We start from the raw sequence: 20,621 nt of genomic DNA on the forward strand, positions 1-20,621 counted from the left end.
ATTGATTGACATTATTTGTATTCATGAATCTGGGGAAAAGGCCACTAAAAACCAACTGTTGTACCTTCCTAAAATTCTATTTTATTGAAATGATATTTTAAGCTATGTTGCAATTAATTTATTTGGTATTTATTTTAAAAGGTAATTTCTTTTTAAAATATATATTCTTATTGATTTCAAAGAGGAAGGGAGAGGGAGAGATAGAAACATCAATGATAAGAGAGAATCATTGATTGGCTGCCTCCTGTACATCCACCACAGGGATCCAGCCCACCCCAGCATGTGCCCTGACCAGGATCATAGGTTGATGTTCAATCACTGAGCCACACCGGCTGGGCTCATTTAGTATTTAAAAGAATATGCATCAATATTTATTTTGAACACTGGCTTTAGGACACACCAGTTAACTTTATAATAACCCAATTACTATAACATGAAGAACCTGAGAAAAGGAACACAGAGGACGCAAACCAATTAAATATAGCTGAAGGTCCTCACTGAATTCTTAGGCAATTCAAACTCAAGCCAAGTATGCATTATTTCCCTTTTTCTGCACAGTACCCACATTATTTCCCAACTTTTATAGATTCTGGATTACTTTTAATAAAGCTCAAATTTCCCCACATCTGCATTACTAAATTTCTAGCCTACTGAAGTACATATAGAAATCAATATTTTCCTTTTTAAAAAATTTAAAAGACAAGGAAGTGAGGAAGAAGGTGGGGGTTAAAACTTTGCACTAGGCTGCCTGTTAACTTAAAATGTGCAATGAGACAATCACCGGATAATTGCACCCTTTGGGTACTTCAGTCCTGGTAAGATAATAATGTGAAATAAAGTCACCTGGTTTATTTCAATTTACTTACACAATTTGCAAATCTGCAGCTCTCTGCCATGGTACATTAAGAAAATTAGCATGTAAGAAAAATCACCTGTTTATGTAAATTGAGCATGGTTTTCATCCACACAGACAGGAGGAAAAAGCTGCAATCTGGGTCAAATGACTAATTTTATCTTTTTGTTCAAATGTCTCTCTTCACCTTTTCTCTGTGGCTCAGAGAAAGAATTTTAGGTCAAGGAACAGATAAACAAAAAGTTTCTGTGTTGTCCACTCCCCTGTAAGGAGTTTGCTGTCTGACACTACTGAGCTCTATACTACTTAAATTGAAAACAAGACTGAGAACTTCATCTAGATAACAAAACCACAACACTGAGAGAGGAAAGAAAAGAAATCAATGGAGGATATCTGATCTAACTGGGAAGGAAAGCAAACATGGCAAGGATCAGGTACCAATTTTACCCTCTACTACTTTAGGTAGAGTCTTTAGAAAAGAAAAGGAAAATACTCCAAATAATTCAGGACAAACAAGACAAAATTCTCCACAGAGAATATGCCTTACACTTTGCTTTGTAAATGCACCTGATCAGGTTCTTCTGAGTCTGACATAAGTTAAATGAATGTGTTCTTGGTCAGTAATGACCATCTTCCCAACATACACTGTTGGAATTCATCCCTCCCACTTATAATGTACTCCATCTCCAGGTCCAGGAGGAACCTGACTGCTCCAAAAGTAATCTTATCTCCAGTGACAGTAATTGGTTCAGAAATGAGTATACAACCCAACAAAGGCCAAAGAGACTCCAGAACTGTGCTGGTCACACTGGGAACAGGTTTACATTTATCTCTTTGTTCCTTTAAATAATTTCAGAAGGTATTCAACATTGGTAGTCTTGAAGTTGTCTTGTGGTCACTCTATTTGCCCACAAATAATGCCACAATGCTTTACAAATATTAATGCATTTTCATTATAGAAACTTAGGAAACACAGGATTTTATAAACGAGGAAACCAAGACTCAGAAAATTTAAGTAACTTTATCAAGGTCATGGGGTTGTTGGCAGCAAGGCAGGGACCAGAACCATGTCTCCTAACAAGTTTAGTTCAGTACTTTATTACCCTGTCATTAAAATAAAAAAATTTATTTCCAAGGAAATGGCAACTTGAACATGATAAACATCAAGTTCTCTGGTTTATTAAACTAGAAATAAAAACTTGGGATTTGGCCGGGCAAGTGTGGTTCAGTGGTTGAGCATTCATCTATGAACCAGGAGGTCACGGTTCCATTCCGGTCAGGGCACATACCTGGGTTGCAGACTTGATCCCCAGCGTGGGGCATGCAGGAGGCAGCCAATCAACGATTCTCTCTCAACATTGATGTTTCTATCTCTCTCTTCCTCTCTGAAATCAACAAAAATATATTTTTTATAAAACTTGGTATTTGGCCATCAATGATCTATTTGCTAAATTCAATGGCCTTTTCTCCACCTTCATTTTCTGACTTCTTTATTTGCACCAAAGATCACTCCCATCTTCATAACTGTCTTCTGTCAAGCGTATGTTGTCAATCACTGTGAACACATTTTCCTATCTACCCATCCTTTAATTTTGCCTCCAATAGTTTCTTCCATTTACAACTGAGTACATTCCCTAAAGCTCCATCTATTAGTCTATTTAAATATCTTTTTAAAAAATCAATTTGAACCACTCATTCTCCCATTCAACAAAATAATAAAAAACCTTCACAGGTTGTCATTCCCAGTTTCAAATTTTTTCATTATCATTCCCCAACCAAGGAGCACTGTTTTTTCTTCCCCCCTCCCTCTCCCAAGGAGCATTTTTAAACATTTTCCCCTTAATCATGCTCCCATGAAATTTTAATAGTATAGATATGCTACATATTAGTTTATGTAGTGTTGGTATATATGTATGTGCTTTAGTCATAAAAAGAGTAAAAGACTCATCTCCCAAGTACCAAGGGCATCTCAGCTCTTCAGCAGGACACTCCAACTCTTCAGGATCTAACCCTAGCTCACATCTCTGCCCTTATCTTCTATCACTCCTGCAATGCACTCTGTATTTCAGCAACTCCACCAAGAATGCCCTGCCCATTAGTTGATTCCCTCATTCTTAAAATTCATTTGAGGTTATTACCTCTTCTAGGAAGCATCCATACCTCCCACAGAAATCCCTCCTCTTTGTTCCCATAATATCCAGGGAATATCTCTTTTGTTGCAATAATGGCAATGAATTATAATTCTCCATTTACAAATCTTTCTCCCCAAATGTATAATCTCTTTTAAATCTCTACCATCCAGCCTGAGAAATAGTCAACACATAATAAATGAGTATTGTAAGAACAAGTGAAAATAACATATATCTTTAAGTTTTTATTTAATGGCTTCAAGTTGAGTTTCAACTCTCCATCCAGATACCCTGAAAGCAGGGATGTATTATTTTTTCATACTGTTTACTTAACTGTAAGCTCCTTCAGGGCAACTTCATGACCTAAACATCTCTATATCCCAGTACCAAAAACATAGACAACAGAGAAGATTGTTAGAGGTTTGCAAAATTCTTTACAGAAGTAAATATCCTCATTAGTGACCAGAATAGTATTGGTCCATAACAGGTTGACAATAAAAATACACTGACTAGTGAGTTCCAACAATGTCAAACCTTCTGTCTGACAGTAGATATGATTCAATTAGACAAACTAGTTCAGAGCACAGATGTGAAACTGGGTTTAGGTAAAGAGCACCAACCATGATCAATAGCAGACATCCCTCTACTCACTCCATTACAATGAACTGTTAAAGCTCAACTCAATATAGTTTCCTTAGAAATCATCTTTTCATAATGCCAGAGTGCCAGAATTGTTTCTAATGTCTCTCGACTAGGGTATCTTAGAACCACAGACTAGGTCTATGATGACTTGTCACATGCTAATTGACAGTATTACAACTGTTGCCTCAGGCATTCTCTGTGTTACCCCCAAGCAACAACAGGATCAAACTGACAAGCTATATTATATTATTTAGGAAATCATTGTTGATCTACCTTAGAAGACCCAATCAACAAATAATTCACTGAAGTACTCTAAATGTACAAGCAATTATAAGTAAAACTCAAATATAATCTTAAAATGAAAGAGCTTCTACCCCATGGCTTCTTTCTGTTTGGTTGGGTAACAAATGGAAAGGTTTCTTAGGACTTGGCAATTTCCATCAAAGAAGTCAAATCAGCATACTAAGGAAACATACAGTATATAAACAGCAGATTCTTGAACTGCTAGGACAGTGGTCCGCAAACCCGGGCTCGCGAGCTACATGCGGCTCTTTGGCCCCTTGAGTGTGGCTCTTCCACAAAATACCACGGCATGGGCGAGTCTATTTTGAAGAAGTGGCGTTAGAAGTTTAAGTTTAAAAAATTTGGCTCTCAAAAGAAATTTCAATCGTTGTACTGTTGATATTTGGCTCTGTTGACTAAGGAGTTTGCTGACCACTGTGCTAGGACATCAACAAAATAGTAAAAACCACCAAGAATAGCCACACAATTCTACAATATAATGCTTCAAGTTATGAATATAATGAAATATTTCAGTACTCCATTAGAGAATGGCCTTTTATATCAAGGAACAACATTTCTACAGTTGTCTGTTTTGAGAATAAACCCTCAAAACTTAGATTTAAACATATATTAATGCATTTTACATATATTCTTCTTCTAGCATAGCATATGAAAGGGAACTCGATCTGCCCTCATTTTTTTTTTCCAGGACATGCACCAGTGGTACTAATTGATGGCTTAAAAAGTTGCATGTTAAAAAAGTTGCATGAGCCCTAACTGGTTTGGCTCAGTGGATAGAGCGTCGGCCTGCGGACTGAAAGGTCCCAGGTTCAATTCCGGTCAAGGGCATGTACCTTGGTTGCGGACACATCCCCAGTAGGGGGTGTGCAGGAGGCAGCTGGTCGATGTTTCTCTCTCATCGATGTTTCTAACTCTCTATCCCTCTCCCTCTGTAAAAAATTAATAAAATATATTTAAAAAAATAAAATAAAATAAAAAAATAAAAAAGTTGCATGTAATTTTGAGGGCTATTGTTGTTTTAGCTTGTTTGAAGAGGCAATTCTTTCTGAAATGTCTTTTTAAAATAAAAATATTTGTCTCTTTTCTTCTAAGTTGATATTCAATAGTATAACATAAAATGTCTCCCCAAGAATAAAACAAGTTTCTTTTGTTTTTCCTAAAATAATGTGGATAATCTTGTCAAGAGCCTACTAAGTAGGTAGAAAATGACTTCCAGTATCACAGGCTATGGAGTTTTCATCACCAAGAAATCAGCTCAGTATCATTAGATTGTGTTACTTTTATTTATTCTCTAACTCTGCTTTCTCTACTTTATGACCATGAACCTAGTTTCTAAAAGTACATCCTAAGTACAAAACAACTTCCAATGTTACAGGCTATGGAGTTTCTATCACCAAGAAACCAACTCAGTATCAGATTTTGTTACTTTTATTCTCTCACTCTCTTTGTTTTCTTTACTTTATGACCATGAACCTGCAGTTTCTAAAAGTACATTTTTTGTAGTTAAAATTAACAATATAGATTTCCACATTTCTAGTTTCACACAAATGCTTTGTTATGTCTAGAAGAGCAACCATTTCCTTTTATGGTGCAGGCTCTGCTTCTTCAAAGCTCTTTTCACAAAGCAGACCCTCCCTGTCCCCATACCCCAAGAATCCAGCTGTGGCTGTTAATCTTGGCTAATAGAGAAACTTCAATACTACAGATTCTTAACCTGTAAAACAAAGTTAATAATGAAATACACTTTACTATACTTTAGTATATATCTTTCTGATGCAACTAACTCCAGGGTTTTCCCCCAAACATATTCCAAAAGCATTTCCCATTTTTCCAAATTATAGTTTGCTATTTGAGGAATAAGAGGACCACAGAAAACATCAGGAAAAAAAAAAAAAAGATGCCTCTAATTTTCACAAGATGAGCAAGCTAGACCATCTTTGCATTGCATAAGAATTTACACTGAATAATTTTTCATTAAATCACACGTATTTCCCCACCTCGGGATTTTATTTAGCAATTCACGCTTTTTCATCCAAACACAAGTAAAACAAATTTCCAGTAAAGCTGAACTTTGACGACGATAAGGATGTTCTTTATGTTACATTCTGAAAAGAAAAAATTAATTTCCTTCCCAGGATGTAAAGCAATAATACTTTCTAAAACAGTGGAGATAATATGACTAGAATACTACCAAGTATGTACCTTTTTTATGTGTTTGTTAGCATAGCACAACTAAGTGGACACTCTACAGTATTTAAAGTCATGCCTTCAAAAATAGTCTGCATGTTGATTTCACCTGGTAAATCTGACCATATATGAAACCACTTATATGCACATTAATATAACAGTTTGATTTCTATCAACAGTATTTATCACTTTAAAAAGCTAATATTTTTTGAGTGCTTACTGTATGCTAGACAATGTATTCACTGGTTTACAAGGATTACCTCATTTAATCCTATGAGATAGATGCTATTATTATCCTCACTCTGTGGATGAGGAAGAGAGAGGTTAAATAATTTATCAATATCACATAGCCAATAACTAAACATCAATACAGTGATGCTTAAGTTTGGAAAGACTTAAATAATAGCAACCCGTGGGAGGTATTAGAATAAAATTCAAGGAGAAGGTATTAGAATAGAATTCAAAGTTCTCCGACTTTACTTGGAGTACAAAGGCACCAGACCAAATGAATCCCAGGGTCTTTACCTTTCAATTAATCAGATAAGTAAAAAAACAAAACAAGCCAACAAAACAACTTTTCCCAGACACACTTTTATCAAAATGGCAATATGTGCCATTAGTTCAATCTGTAATAGTTCAGGTTGCCAATATCAAAACTGCCTGGGTTTAGCAGTTCTCAAACCTCCCTCATGTAGTCAACTTCCTCCAACTGTCAAAAGTATACACCTCATAAGACCCTGAAACCTATACTGTAATACTCTTTGTCCCAGAGTTGTCATATCTCTAAGCACAACATACTTTCTTCTGGCAACAATGAACTACAGACAAAAAGGTATTTATGATAGCCTCGCCAACAGGCTCAGGTTTCTTTTTGTGCACTGCTTTGTGTTTTGGTTTTGCATTATGAAAATGACCGTAGACTGGTATATGGAAGCCTTGGCATCTGATAAAGGTCAAATTATATATGATGCTTTGATAACCCATGAGCAATATTCTATCATAGGCAATGAATGTATCTCATGCTACCCATGATCATATTGCCAGGTAAACTGGAACCCCTACTTAGAGAGAAAGCACAGCAGACAGTTGTTAATGAAACCTCAATTGAACTGTCAAAGCACCATCTTAACCAGCAAGCTAATAGGTAATTCATTACTTTTACACAATCGTCCAATATGGTAAGTTATTCCACTAGTTAAATTCAGCAGAAAGAGAAATCAAGCCTGGCAGATTAAACTATTCAGTGATAAATCTGAATGGTAAAATGCTACATCACTTGTGTAAAAATCTCTCCTTGTCTACATGGAGGAACAATATCCCTCAAAATTACATACAGCAGTTTCCCTGGCTGGTGTGGCTCAGCGCCATCCCATGAACCCAAGGGTCACTGGTCAGGACACATACTCAGGCTGGGGGGTCAACCTCTGGCCAGGGCACATACAGGAGGCAACTGATCAATGTTGCGTTCTCACATTGACGTCTCTCTCTCTCTCTCTCTCTCTCTCTCTCTCTCTCTCTCTCTCTCTCTCTCTCCTTCTTCCTCTCCCTTCCTTTCTGTCTCTAGAATCAATGAAGAAAGTGCTCTTGATTAAGAATTGAAAAAAAAAATTGCATGCAGCATTTTTAGCCACCACTTATTACAACTGGGTACATGTCCAGAAAAAAATAACATGAAAGCAGATATAGTTTCCTTTCCTATACCATGCCAGAAGAAAAATACTTGAAAAATGCATTAAATATATTTGAATCTTATAATATCCAAGTAGGTATATGGTGCTAGGAATCAAATGATATATCATTGGGAGAATATTTTATGTTAAATTGTAATCATTTTAGAAAATAGTTGTTTCTATTGGGTCCTTTCTAAATTAAAAAGAAAAATTCTGGTTCAGTTAGTTGAAAAGTATAACACCTTATCAATATTTTTAGCTTGGGTTTCAGATTATGAGTGCACTTCACTCTAGTTTGGTGTTCAGATCTCTGGTTTTAACAATCTTAGGTCACATAGCAGTTAAATTCCAAATAAGCAATTTAGCCAGCAAGTCAACAATATGGAAATATAAAAATAGAAAAGTATTTGCATACTAAAACACACACCTGGAACTCTTCTTTTTTTCCATACCAAATTTTATTTCACCTGTAACAGCTGATAAAAACACTCAATACAATAACTAGAAAAACTTGGCTAAAGAACAAAGAAGGGACTTGAGCAGATCAAGTAACCAAGCAGCAAAGATGCCACAGCTCTGTGCTAAGTGCTGGGGAGAAAAAGTGTATCTTTTGTGTTTTTTTAATCCTCACCCGAGGATATTTTTCTATTGATTTTAGAGAAGAGTGTAAGGGAGGGAGGTGAGAGGAACATAGATATGAGAGAGACACCATAGATTGGTTGCCTCCAATACAGGCCCTGCCCTGGGGATTGAACCTGCAGCCAAGGATCGTGCCCTTGACCTGGAATTGAACCCGTGACCCTTCAGTCCACAGGCCTATGCTCTTACCACTGAGCCAAACCAGCTAGGACAAAAAAATGTCTTTTTGTAGACCACAGTCCTTAACCCTAAGGGGCTTACAAATGTAGTCAGCGAGACAGGCAAATACAAAACAACCGATGTACTACCAACAGAAGATGGTGCACAGGGGGAGGCACTTCAAGTATATGGAAAAAAGTATATAGAAGGCGTCAATGAATGAAAGAATCTAGAATGAATTCAAATCAAACATATTGGGATTTTAATATATCACTAATTCAGAATACCTATTATCAGAATGTTCACTGTGGGTGATGTTTCAGCACTCCAATTCCTCACATCCCTCTCCTTTAAAAATAAAAACTTCTCCCTTAGCACCAACTTGAAGTTAAAATTTCTACAGGTAACATCACCATTTGGTAGAAATGTAAGTAACACCTTTATAGTATAGGAAATACAACTCATTTCCCTTTCAGTATCTCCAGTTCTTAGCATTGTATGCAAAGCACTAAAATGAAAGAGTATCCATGGCTAAGAAAATCCACACAAATTCTCAGTAAATCAATGACAAAATTTAAAGCAAGGAACAACTTTTTTCCTGCCCCCCCCCCCCACCCCAATCAAGCTTTGAAATCCTCAAGGGTCAGGCAAGAAATGGAAGGAAGTTCACAGTGCAATCCCTGAGGACAGGATATGGAAGAGAAGAGGAAGGCAGGAACTGGCAGGGCCCTGAGCAGAACAACCGAAGAGGCACCATTACTGGCTATACTCTGCCACCAGGAATCCCACACACCTTAGAGGAGGGAGCACCACCGCTGCAATCTCCTGGGAGATTTAGCTGGGAAAACACTACTAGTTTAAAACAAAAACAAAAACAGAACACAAACAGATCAGCTCACTTCAGCAGCCTACATTATAAAATCTTAAATATATATAAACATGGCCAGATACAATGCAAAAATGATATTCATCAATTATAGCCTGAAAAACAAGGACGAAAGGAGACATTTACCAGACTAGTTCCAAAGAGTTCGTTCATTTTCCTGTGGTGATGGGGGCTTTTCTAGACATTAACAAGAATCTATTTTTGAATGCACTCAAAACATCAATTCATCAATCCACACCACAGTACTGAATCCTTGGTGGAAAAACTCAGTTCACTCTAGTTTGGATACAAATAGAACCCTACAATGACAAATACATTGTATTATAAACTACCAATCTTCGTAAGAACAGACACAATGTTGCGTTTAAGAAACCCTTGGGCTCAGAGAAATATCTTAGCACTAGCAAAAGTAGAGCAGTTTCATATGTTTAAAAAGTATACTTTCTACTACTGCAACCAACCAAGGGATAAGAGCAAATTAAGAGGCACTAAATGACACTAAAACATTACACCAAATGTGGGCCACAGTATAGCTACCATCTACTGACCTCATTTGTGGTACTCATGTGTGATGCTATATTTAATGCATTCTTATCAAAAGGCTGAAGCGAAATACTTCCCAACTGTAGCCTTACGGTTTAAAATAAACCACGCACGAAGTGACTTAACTGGTTCAAATATGAACCCTATCTTCTTCCTGGGGATCAAGATCTCAAATGAAGGACTGAAAAGACGGGAAGGATAGCAAAGTAGTTTTGCAAGGTATAGCCCAATGATACAATGATTAAAAGGAATCGAGTTTGGGTCTGTTGTGACATTTGCTGCAACTGGGCAACTGATTCACTCTAAATCCAACAGGAGAGATGCCCAAGGTTTTCGCAGGAAAAACGTTTCACACATTCATCTACTGATCCCACACTTAGTGGCTTGGTCAGATTCTAAACAAAAAGTTTGGCAGACGGCAAACTTAGGTGTGTTCCTCCTCAGAAGGTTCTCCACCAAATTTTGACATGACTCAAAAGCATAAGCTCAGCCCTAGCCGGTTGGCTCAGTGGATACAGTGTTGGCCTGTGGACCAAAGGATCCGGAGTTCGAATCAGGTCAAGGGCACGTACCTTGGTTGCAGGCTCCTCCTCGTCCTGGGCCCTGGTCTGGCCTGCAGGAGGCAACCAATCCATGTGTTTCTCTCACATCGATGTTTCTGTCTTTCCCTCTCTCTTCCACTCTCTCTAAAAGATCAAGTGGAACAATATCCTCAGGTGAGGATTAACAATAAAAAAAAGAAAAAAGTATAAGCTTAGACAGCCAATGCATTAGGCCTCTTTACCATGTGAAGTGAGGGTGCCTCGCTCCACTTTGGTCAACATGGAGAAAACCGTTAAGAGGTGACTCGCCCAATCACGACCGCGAGAAGAAACCACGAGAAGTTGTGTTTTTCTCTCGATACTCACCAGACAACACCAAAGGCTCCATATCCAATAGGTCTATCCGGCTCAATGTCCAGCTGCTGTTGTGGATGATGCGAGTGCTGATGATGGTGCGCCTTCACTGTAGCAGCTGCGGCAGCCTGTACCTGAGCTGGGGCTGCTGCAGCTGGTCCAGGAGCCTGACCAGGTGCCGGTGATGGGAAATATGGCTGTTGCTGCCCAGGGTTTAACATGGCGGCAGCTGCGGCCGCTGCTGCGGCTGCCGCAGCTGCCGAAGAGGTATGCTGCTGGACGGGGTGGACAGCAGCCGCCGACCCCGGATGAAGATGGTGTTGAGGGTGGTGGTGGTGGTGAAGGTGGGGAGGAGGGAGGTGTGGAAGGTGGTGGTGATGGTGGTGGTGGTGACCTGCTGCTGCTGCAGATGTACCGCCATTGTAAGCCGCCATCATTTTTGCGTTGGCTCTCGCGCCACAAAGAGACATTCAAAAAAAATAAAAAATAAAAAAATGCCCTTTGACTGGAAAGCAAACTAGGTCAAGCTGTCATGTGGCCATTTAAAAAAATGAAGCAAAACCACTCACGCCACCTCAAAAACCATGGAGCGCAACGGGCTTTATGTCTTCATCAGTCAATCCAAACAAGTTAAGAGGATCTTGGTGTTTGATTTTGGGGTGTGTGTGGAAGGGTGTGGATTGCCAAAAAAAAAAAAAAGAAAAAAGAAAAAAGAAAAGGAAAAAGGAACCCCCCCGTGCCCCCCAGGTTTCCTGCCACAAGTGGGTACTAAAACTCCATCCTTAATTTGGGGGAGGTTCCAACTTTGAATGTGGGAATAAAGGCCAAACCTCCTGACCCCCTGAACTCCACACGCGAAAAGGATCAGGTAACACACCACCCTTGGAATCTTGTAAGAGAGTTGACTCATCTACCCCTTCCATTCCCACATCCTTTTCTAAACACCTACCACCTCCTCAAAAATACAATTTAAAAATTTCCAACCACCCCCAAAAATGAAAAGATGGGGGGAAATGTTCAGGGAAACCAGCCGCCCCCCCGCGAACTCTCAGGCCTCCCTACATCTCCCCCTCCTCTTAGTCAGGCTGACCTGGTGGTGGTGGTGGTGGGGTGGGGGGGGGGGGGTAACTAAACTTTCCCGAACAGAAAAGAGCCAGGGAAGGAGGCAGGAGAGAGTAAGCCGAGGAGGCGACAGGCAGGACCGCGAGGAGAAAGAGAAGCAGGGCAAAGTGGAGGTAAGGAGGTGCAGGCAGGAATGAAAGAGAGGTGGGTAGCGCTCGGACGCCCAGACAGAGGGAACCGCCCAGGGATGAGGTGAGGGTCCCGGGGCCAAAGAAAAGCAGCCCCGGGAGGCGGGCGGGGTGCAGTCGGAAGCGGGCAGATTTCCTACCCCCGCCGCCGGCTGCTTCTGCTAGAAGGGTTGGGGGGGAGAGCGGGTGGGTCCCCCCGCGCGACGGCCCCCGCAGGGCTCAAGGCTGCTCCGTCTCCCCCCCTCCCCCCCCACCCGGCTTCAGTCCCTCCGGCCGCTTTCTCCTCCTCGGTCGCTGCGGCCGTATTCTCCTCAGCCGCCGCCTCCTCAGCCGCCGGTGCAGCCGCGGCCAGACTCACCTCCCCTAGCAAAGCCGGATAGAGCGGAGCCAGCGGCGGACACGCGCAACCAGCCGCCGAGGCCCCGCCCCCGTCTCACACTGACCGGCTTCCCTAGCCAATCCACGCCCACCTGTCCGCATCCGCTCCCAATCCTGGGACCGGAGCTTCAGACAGGCGCACTGTTCGGCCAGTGGCAACAAGATGTGGGTCTCCTGGGGAAATCCCGCCCCTATCTGGGATGGGCAGATAGGAAAACCAATCAAAAGGCAGAGTGTGGCCTGACCGACAAGGCTAACAGCGAATTAAAACCCAAAGATCTCTGTGACATTTTCTTTCGCCTCTCTCCTCTGTTCTTTTTCTTCTTTTATTTTTTTGGCAGGAGCAGGAAGCTGCGTGCTAATCCCGCCTGCAAAACTGGAAGAGAGGGTGGAATGAAAGAACCAATCATGAGCCGGGGACCAAGAACAGAGCAACCAATCCTTGGCTTGAAGATGAAGTGGGCTGGGACTGGTGCCAGATAGACACTTGATCTAACAAATGGACAAAAAGATTGATCGCGGTCCCACCTTTCAGATTTCCTATAGGTCAGAATTGTGGAGAATTCGCTGTCATATCAGCGACGACTTTTTTAGGAGGCGGGATCAGTGAAGGGGGTGTGGTTTAAGGAAAAGGGGGCGGGACCTAGAAGAAGAAGGCGGAGTCCAAGTCTTCGCTGGTCCATTGATAGGAGCCCTTTACTATCCCTTTTAAAGGCATAAGGTGTGAAAAACTAGGGGGAGCAAAAAGGGAAGTGGGGCTCCAGAAATTCAAGGTTCAAGGTTACGCAACAAACTGTCGCAGAAGAAACTCGGTATACTAACAGTTCATACCGATGGCTGGTCCTTCATGGCCCATCTTGATCTTGGCAAAAAGAGGTGTTATGTCCAGCATTCACAACTCAACTCTCAATGGACAGTAAACCTATCATACAAATGCAAATTTAAAACAATAAAAATAATAAACTTAACCATAAAGATCGTGATTTTCTCCCATATTTTCTAAGTCAATAAATTCTAGTCATTGAAATCTTATTAAAACATCATCTTTCTTTCACTTTCACATAACTTCACTTATCTGAATTTTAAAAAAAAGAAAAAAGAAATAATAAGCTTACAGAACCTTCTTTTGCTAAAAATGTGCACTCAGAACCCTGAAGATCATCGTTGATTTCTCTTTTGCCTACCCACTTCTCCCCTTCTAATCAAGCATAAAGTTTTCAATACTTTGAACCACTTCTAACCACCTTCCCATTCTCAGTTGCCACAGTATTACCAAGTTTTTCACTACTAGCATCTTCAGTGCATCTCCCTGCTTACAGGCTAGCTCTTCTCCAATCCATCCTCCACTGAGAGGATAGCAATCTTTTAAAAATTCAAGTCTGACCATGCTCCTACCCTTGATTAAAGTCGGTAAGTCTAAATGACCCAGCACTAGCTGGTTCCCCTCTTCCTCAAGGGCCTTATCTCTCATATCCACCCTCTTCAGACATTCCAAACTTCTTTCAGTCTCTCCAAGCCTTCTTGAATATCTTCAGTTCAAAACACTCCTCACTCACCCTCCACTTTCTAACTTACCATGCAATTCTTCCTGTAAATTTTACTTTTTTTTTTTTTCCTGGAAAGCTTTCCCAACCCTGTTGTAGAGTTGTGTCTCTGTTATAAAGCTCCATAGCACTGAAAACTCTGTATTTTAATTGTTTACTGAGTTCGACCAAGACAGAGAGTTTGTCCCACTCAATGTTGCATGCCTGGTTCCCAGGGCAGAGTCTAAAACATGAAGACACACTAAATATTTGCATGAGTTTTTCAGTGCAGAGAAGTAGGTACCAATACTAGCTCTATGACTTAGGTAATTTAACTAACCTGCATCTCAGTTGCCTCAACTGAACATGAAGATAATATATGCCTCACAAAGTTGTGGTGAGGGTTAAATGAGGTTATATATTTAAAAGTTCTTTGCAAACAGTAAAAGTTTAATATATGTTCATTCTCTTTCCCTAGCCCCATCCTCACATAATATTTGGAATGCTTTTCCAATTTCCCAATGCATATCAGTCTCCTCCAAAGGGTAGTTTCGTAGAAGCTTCTTAGAAATTCAGAGTCTCAGGTTCTATCCCAGGCCTACTGAATCCGAATCTCGTGGAGGTGCAGGCAGGAATCTGTCTAACAAGCCCTGCAGGTGATTCTTACACATGCTCAAGTTTGAGAAGCACTGGTCTAGAGGAAAGGGGCTGAATTTTCTTAAACTTTTTGTTTGTTTGTTTGTTTTGTTTTGTTAATCCTCACCTGAGGATATTTTTTCTATTGCTTATCCAGAGAGAATGGAAGGGAAGGAAGGGAGGAAGGAGAGAAAGAGAGAGAAACATCGATGTGTTGCCTCCCACATGCTCCTCAACCAGGGGCAGGGAGAGAACTGAAACCCAGATACTCGACTGGGAACCAAACCTGACACCCTTTGGTGTGCGGGCCGATGCTGTAACTACTGATCAACACGAGCCAGGGCTTCTTAAACTTACTTTTCAGCACCTATTATAGTACCTAGCACCTAGGAAGTGCTCAATACATGTGAAATAAAGAAATAATCCAATCCACCAAAAAATTATTGCATATTAAGAGCTATTGATTCCTGACACAAACATTTTTTGAGCATGAAGTGTATGTAGGTTTGGTGCTACGTTCAGTAATGTGGGAGGGGATACATGAATTAAAACCTCTGCCCTCTAAGAGCTCTAAGTGTAGTGCAGGAGTTTTCAAAATGTTGTGAACATACTCCAAGTTGACAAAGTAAGCTATTAGACTCTAGGAGGAAATGAATACAACGAATTCTGCTTATTTTTAATTTCATCTTTTTAAAATGTCCATTTTGTCAGTGTTTTATAATATACAGAATATGCAGAGTAATGTACATGTATATAATTTATAAATAAGTAAAAATACATAAATTGGGGATTCATGGCCCCCCAAATTATCAAAATTTAATTTATCAAATTATCAATTGATAAATCACTGGCCCGATGACCATTTAATGTCCATGGTTTAGATCAGCTCTGTCTAAATATATATAGGATGTCCCCCAAAAATGTATACACTCTTCTAAGGGAGTGTTTATGAAAATACATTTCATTTTCAAAATGTAATAGAATCTACAGCTGTTAAAGTGTGTATACATTTTTTGGGACATTCTGTATATGATAGAAATATAATGAGAGCCACTATGAAATTTTAAATATTCTAGTAGTCACATTAAAAATGAAAAGAAATAGCCGAAACCGGTTTGGCTCAGTGGATCGAGCGTCAGCCTGCGGACTCAGGGGTCACGGGTTCGATTCCGGTCAGGGGCATGTGCATTGGTTGCGGGCACATCCCCGGGGGGGGGGGGGTGTGCAGGAGGCAGCTGGTCGATGTTTCTCTCTCATCGATGTTTCTAGCTCTCTGTCCCTCTCTCTTCCTCTCTGTGAAAAAAAAAAAAAATGAAAAGAAACAGATATAATTATTTTAATATATTTTATATAACCCAATAGATCCAAAATATTATCATTTTAAACATGTAATCAATATAAAAATTTATATATATTTTGATACTAGGTCTTTGAAATCTGACATATATTTGCATTTACAACACATCTCAATTGAATTAAAAATTCAATTTCCTCAGTTACACTAGTCATATTTCAAGTGCTCATTAGCTTCATGTGGCTAGTGGCTACCATATTAGACAGTATAGATCTAGATCATGGGTTTGAATCCCTGCTCTGCCCCTTTCTAGCTCTGTGATCTTGGGAAGGTTCCTTCACCCATCATAGTCTGAATTTCCTTGTCCATAAAATAGAGAGAATCCTTGACTTTTTCAGTTATTGTGATGATTCAAATAGACAGTCATGGAAAGCACACAGCCCAGGGCCTGCCTGGCTCCTCATCAGTGGCAGTGAGTGGAGTGGTTATTATTAGTATTACAGTCCAGGCAGAGTGTCCTATGTGTCAGATGGGAAAAACACTTTGGGCATTGCTCAGTTCATGTCCCCAGCATTCCATCCACTTGGGCTGGCCTGACAGCCACCCAATTCCTCTTAACCACATTGCCAGACCGCACAATATCCGGCCCTTTCCATTCTGTTCCATTTTCAGGAGCTGAGCATGATGAAGGAGAAGTCGGAAGTGAGTCAGCAGGATAGCACTTAGAGCCTAAAAAAGCAAGCAGGACATCAGAATGCATAAGCAGGAATAGACTGTGCAGGAAACGGGGGTGATCTTGCCTTTTTTCCAAGAACTGGCTCCATCTTGAGTTGCCTGTGGAGACTTTGTAGAACTTGAGCCAGACCATGAGCGTTAAAGGACAACCAAGGGAGCAACCTATTCAACAATGCTGTGCACTCAATGAATGTTATCTTATGTGATAAATCATCACTACATTCCATTTTGTGGAAGAAAAGTGAAGAAACAGACTCAGGAAGGCAAAGTAACTTGAACCTTACCTAGCTATGGAGTGGCCAGCTTCACACTGTATAGTCTTCCCACAGCATCACACACCTGGAGGGCCTGGCCAAGGAAGTGATGCTATGGAGTACAGGGAAGAGTGGGCAGGAAATTCTTCCACTTTCAATCCTCACAGCCCAGGGGCCTCCCTCACTGGGTCTATGATACCTTTTCAACATTTTTTTTTTAAATTGAAATTCTTTATTGTTTAAAGTTTTACATACTAGTAAGTCTCCCCTTTTCAACATTTTTAAACCAAATCCTCAGTGCCAGGCAGGTAGGACCACCTCTGGCCTTTCATCAGACACCCTTCTGAATCATGCTTCCTCCATGCTCTGACTCCTCCCTGCAGACCTGGAATTCCTTCTACCTCTTCTCCCCAAGTTCTATTCATTTTTCAAGGCTCTGCTCCTGGAACCTCAGAGCTTTCATGAAGCCTTCTCTGATACTAGGCCCTCTGGATGTCTCCCTCCCCTGAAGAACTTAGACATTTCAATGTCTTCAACTGAAATGCGATGCTATGAAAAAATTTTCCAAGACATGATTTTGTGCACTTAACACTTTTGAGCTTTAGTTTCTTCATCTGTGAAATGGGATAGCAATACCTATTTTGAAGTAGAAAGTAATATCTACTTCGAAGGGATATTGACAGGATTAAATTAGGTCACATATCTATAATAATAAAAGTGTAATATGTCAATCAACCGAACGGCTGTCCAGACATTCTTCTGGACGACCTTTTGGACAAAGCCAGGGCTGCAGCCACGACTGTGAGGGAGGGATCGAGGCAGCCACTGTGGCTGCAAAGGCCTACTCTTGCATGAATTTCGTGCATCAGGCCTCTAGTTAATACATGAAATACCAGGTATAATGCCTGACACAGAGTAGCCAGTTAATACAGGTAGTGTCTTATATGTGTGGTTTTTCTGATCAATTTTTTTCCTGGTGTCTCCATTTCCAGTGCCCTTCTATTTGGAGAGTTGGGTGTGTGTGAGTGTTGGGGGGGGAGGGGGGGGATGAAATGTGATACTTAAATCTTAATAAATTATAAATTGCTTCTCCTATTTTTCCTCATTTATTTTCTAGTGCCCCTTCAGGCTCTCTATCAGCCATAGCAGTCAGTGCCAAAGGAAAGCTGGAAGCTTGATCAAACAGTGTGAGTAAGGCCCTAGGTGGTTTGGCTCAGTGGATAGAGCGTCAGCCTGTGGACTGAAAGGTCCCCAGTTTGATTTCGGTTAAGGGCACTTGCCCGGGGTTGTGGGCTCGATCCCCAGTAGGGGGCTTGCAGGAGGCAGCCGATCAGTGACTCTCTCTCATCATTGATGTCTCTAACTCTTTCTCCCTCTCCCTTCCTCTCTGAAATCAATAAAAAATATATTAAAAACAAAACAGTGTAAGGCTGCAAACCTCTGAGCATTTGGCAGTATTGTGGGACAAAGGGCATGCCCAGGCTCAGCTACAGGGATGCATAATAAGGGAAGCCAGACAGGACAGTGGAAGAATCAGTTTGGGGGCAATACAATGTCAGGAGTCAAGAGAACTAAGATAGAGATGGAATATGGTAACAAGCTGGGGACTGGGTAAGGGCAGGAAAATCCAAGTTCACGTGCTGTCCAGGCCTTCTGCTGAGGCCCTGGGTCTTCTTCCCCTCACAGCTGGGCCTCCATCCAACTCAATAACACAGCCTGAGTGTTCCCTTTGCAGTACTATCTGAGGACTTTGGCCTCGCCTAACCCCTCTCTGCCTTTCAGCTCCGAACTCCGGGACCAAATCTTAGCCCTCACTCACGTCCTTGGCCATGAGAGTCAGGCAATGTCCCACACGTTCCCCCTTCCCAGGTGAATCAGTGATAAACATTTTATCTTAAAGTTAATTTTTTAAAATGTTTTTTAAAAATATAATAAAAGCATTATTCTTAATATTTACAGATGCCCTTGATTACTTTGACTTCTTAAGTCAATAAATGAAAGCATAACACATGCATTGAACATACAATAAAATAAGGGACGTTTCATCATGTTATATGGGAAATGTCCTGTGGAACCATTTTCAGCTTGGACTCCAAATGCGACAAGCAAGACACTTTTCACTAAAAGGGCCGTAATAAGCCTTGTACAAAACTTCCAGCGATCCACCCCCAACACATCAAATTACAGAGTTCAGCTTCTGGAACAGAATGAAGGTTGCCCTCTCTGAAAGTTTTCAGAGACAGTGGCCGCAGGCTAGAAAGAAAGCTGCAGGCTCAAATACCCATTCCTAGAGTTAGCAGGTGACATCAAGTTCTCCAAGACCACACTGAGCACCGCGTAGGCAGAAACTGAGACTGGCTCCCAAATCTTGCTGTACATGGGAATCACCTGGGGATCTTTAAAAACCCGGGATTCCTGGCTTCAGTGGTGTGCTGGTAAGTGCTTAATAACTGGTTCTTTAGAAAGAAAAACACACACACACACACACCTAATGTCTGGCCTAATTCAGTGGTACAAAAACTTCCACCACAGTTGATTTCAATGAAGCTGGAGTTGGGAAGAGATACACAATAGGGTCTCCCAAGCCAGTGGCAGCTGACCATTGCCTGGTGCCCCACCCCATTTGATTGACAGGGTGTACAACTTGGACATTAGGATTTGTAAAAGCTTCCCGGTAGATTCCAATGCACACAAAAAACTTGCAACACTAGGATAAGGGGCCTCATGATAAAGGCCTGGAAGCAAGAAGCAGGCCACTTGATTGCCTTTCAGTGACAAATACAACCAACAACTAGATTGTAATACTTGCCTCCTCCCCTCTGCACATTTTCTCCCACTAGGCAAGCCTCCATGGGAAACTAAATCATCAGCAGGAGGTTGCTGGATGGGCATGGTCTCAGAGCATGGGCTTGTGGGAGTGGGGTGGAGAGATGGAGAAGAGGCTGGTGGGAGATCTAAAGAACCAGAATCATTGCGTCAATGTAACTGTCTGGCTGGAAATTCTTGGTGGTTCTGGAAACATTGATAAACTCCTGCTCCAGGACACGGCTCCAGGGATGTCATGACCCTTCAATGAAAACCATTTGTGTTCTGTGCAGAGGGAGGCATGGATGGGAACACGTTAAAGCCCTGACCGGAATTGAACCATGACCTCCTGGTTCATAGGTTGATGCTCAACCACTGAGCCACGCCGATAGGGCCTGATGTGTCTTATTTATTAAATCATTTCCCATTTAACTTGCTTACATTTTCTACCTTTTACAAATAAGGCTTCAACGTATTCCCATCCATGCCTCCTTCTGCACATGTACCTATAAGTGGGTCCATCCATTACACAATGTTTCTCTCTCATTTTACTTTGGCTGAGCGATGCCTACTGTGATCCACTCTGAACTCCAGGCTGCTGGAGTGTGAACATCCCCTTTCTTCCTTAATCTTCAATATTGCTGATTCAGGAATTCTTCCAAGATTGAAGAGATGAGAGCCTCTAATGACTTTCCCAATGCCCTGGAAGGAAGTCCCATAGCCTTATCTTTTTTCTTTCTCCACAAGTCATTCCTATGACTTCACCTTTGTCTTCTGCCTTCAAAACCTGTTGCTGCTTATATATTCAGATTGTAAGTAGTACTCTAATAATAAAAGTC

General features: G+C 41.1%; 1 protein-coding gene across 3 annotated transcripts in view; it reads right to left on the reverse strand.

Annotated features, from left to right (window-relative positions):
* NLK (nemo like kinase) overlaps positions 1-11,578 on the reverse strand; it is a 139,816-nt gene extending 128,238 nt beyond the window's left edge. For all 3 annotated transcript variants that reach the window (XM_054709546.1, XM_054709544.1, XM_054709545.1), the window contains exon 1: positions 10,920-11,578. In XM_054709546.1, coding sequence (XP_054565521.1) covers positions 10,920-11,377 — 458 coding nt within the window. In that variant the 5' untranslated portion in view covers positions 11,378-11,578. The remainder of the gene's footprint in view (positions 1-10,919) is intronic.
* Between the last annotated feature and the right edge of the window lie 9,043 nt (positions 11,579-20,621).

Source organism: Eptesicus fuscus, chromosome 20 (genome assembly GCF_027574615.1).
Source record: "Eptesicus fuscus isolate TK198812 chromosome 20, DD_ASM_mEF_20220401, whole genome shotgun sequence".
Taxonomy (NCBI): domain Eukaryota; kingdom Metazoa; phylum Chordata; class Mammalia; order Chiroptera; family Vespertilionidae; genus Eptesicus; species Eptesicus fuscus.